Consider the following 1,984-nt stretch of genomic DNA (forward strand, 5'->3'; position numbering starts at 1 on the left):
CAGATCCTACCCGCTTTACGGATCATACCCACTTTATAGACTATCCCCACGTTACAAATCCTACCGACTTTATGTATTATCCACGCCTTACGGACTATACCCGTAACGCAAAGACTTGTGATTGTGTGCTGATTAGTAATAAAGCTTGATTGAGTTACTTTCGCTTCCTCTGCGTGATAACTGTCCTGACAATTATCTAGATGTTACCATAGATCTGGTGAAATCTAGGCTCAAGACTTATGCTATTATGGGGACCAAATAACAGAAGGTGTATTAAATGATTACATGCCATAGAATATATCTTGAGGATTAACTGGTTTATAAACAATATAATAGATGATCTATTAACACTATAAATATGTTATTGTAGCACTGACAGCATAAATGTAATTTTTGAATAACAATACAATAAATTGACTGATCTACTAATCAGAGAACAGATCTTTTATGCAGGTGTTTGGTGTAAAGCTTTTTGCTAAACAGAAAGGGAGGATGTGTAGCTGTGCTTACTAGCAGCACAGAAATATACTGCACTGTCCTCTTGAGCTATATTGGATATAAGAAGAAATGCATCCTTTGTGGCATGTCCTGAAGTGTTGAATCGTGCTTTAAACTTATCCTCAGGAGTGAATGTTTCATATCGGATCATTCCAATGAGCACAATAAAGTCTGTAACTGTCTTTTGTTGATACCAGTACATGTAGGGATAGCTGCCATCACCATGATGGCAGTTTAGTTTTGCTTGCCTCGTCTCTGGTGTGATTAGATGTTGAGGTGTTTGCTGGACGTTGAGAGAAGAGATCAGTGCAGCTATATAAAAGATAGAAAAGTGATTGTGCTTACAAAGTTAAAAAAAGTAAAAAAAGTAAAAAAAGTAAAGAGTATACCGAGAAAATTCTGTAAACTTGCTTACCTTTAATACTGATAAGAATTATAATAAAGAAGAAGATTTTACCCATCTTGTAAAGTGTTCTCCAGGCTTCGGCTTTGTAAACTGTGTGCAATCAGCACTGTTAATACAGTTTCATTTCTTTTTACTGCCCCCTATCAGAATAACTAGAATGTTGTATAAATATTAGCTACAATAATTAATCAGGTTGTCAGGGTGATTCACATCTTGAATGCTTTATTGTTAAGAAATAGACAAGCGAGTCAAACAAAAACCATAAATTGCAATAAAAAATATTTTTGCATTGACAATTTTTTTTTTTTTTTTAGAAAAAACTGTCTGAAATTAAATAATAGAAGGTTTATATGGCTTACCCAAGTAGATACCCAAGAATTGTTCTACATCACTTTCCTACAAGTGCCAAAATGATGAACAATGCAATTAATTAATATTGTATTGTATTGTATTTAGGCCAATAACTATACAATATAGTAAACAAACTATAAGGACCAAACAATATAAAATTCAATTACACAATGTCATTGACAGCATAAAAAGAATACTATTTCCAGGGCAGAGCATGTGTGTTTATACCTGAAATGAGCTCCACCTCTTCATCATGCTACCAGTTTAATCGATGGCCTCTATTGTAGACTTCATCTATTGCATCCTATTGCATAACAGATCTTATTTGCAGGTGTTTGGTGTGAAGCTTTTTGTTAAACAGAAAGGGAAGATGTGTGGCTGTGCTTACTAGCAGCACAGAAATATACTGCACTGTCCTCTGGAGTTATTCTGGCTATGAGGAGAAATGCATCCTTTGCTGCGTGTCCTGAAGTGTTGAATCGTTCATTGAACTTATTTTCGGGAGTGAATCTTTCATTAAAGAGGACTCCAATGAGATCAATAGAGTCAATGACTGTCTTTTGTTGATACCAGTACATGTAAAAATAGTTGGCATCCCCATGCCAGCATTTTATCTCTGCTTCAATCTGCTCTGGTGTAATCAGTAGATTTTGAGGAGTTTGCTGGATGTTGAGAGACGAGATCACTGCAACTATATAGAAACGTGATGTGTGCATTTGTTAGAAGTTT

General features: G+C 35.2%; 1 gene segment (V, D, J or C); it reads right to left on the reverse strand.

Annotated features, from left to right (window-relative positions):
• Positions 1 to 475: 475 nt before the first annotated feature.
• LOC124389571 lies at positions 476 to 1,098 on the reverse strand. The segment is given in 2 exon segments: positions 476 to 810; positions 914 to 1,098. Coding segments are annotated over 2 exon segments (381 nt in total).
• Positions 1,099 to 1,984: the final 886 nt, after the last annotated feature.

Source organism: Silurus meridionalis, chromosome 8 (genome assembly GCF_014805685.1).
Source record: "Silurus meridionalis isolate SWU-2019-XX chromosome 8, ASM1480568v1, whole genome shotgun sequence".
Taxonomy (NCBI): domain Eukaryota; kingdom Metazoa; phylum Chordata; class Actinopteri; order Siluriformes; family Siluridae; genus Silurus; species Silurus meridionalis.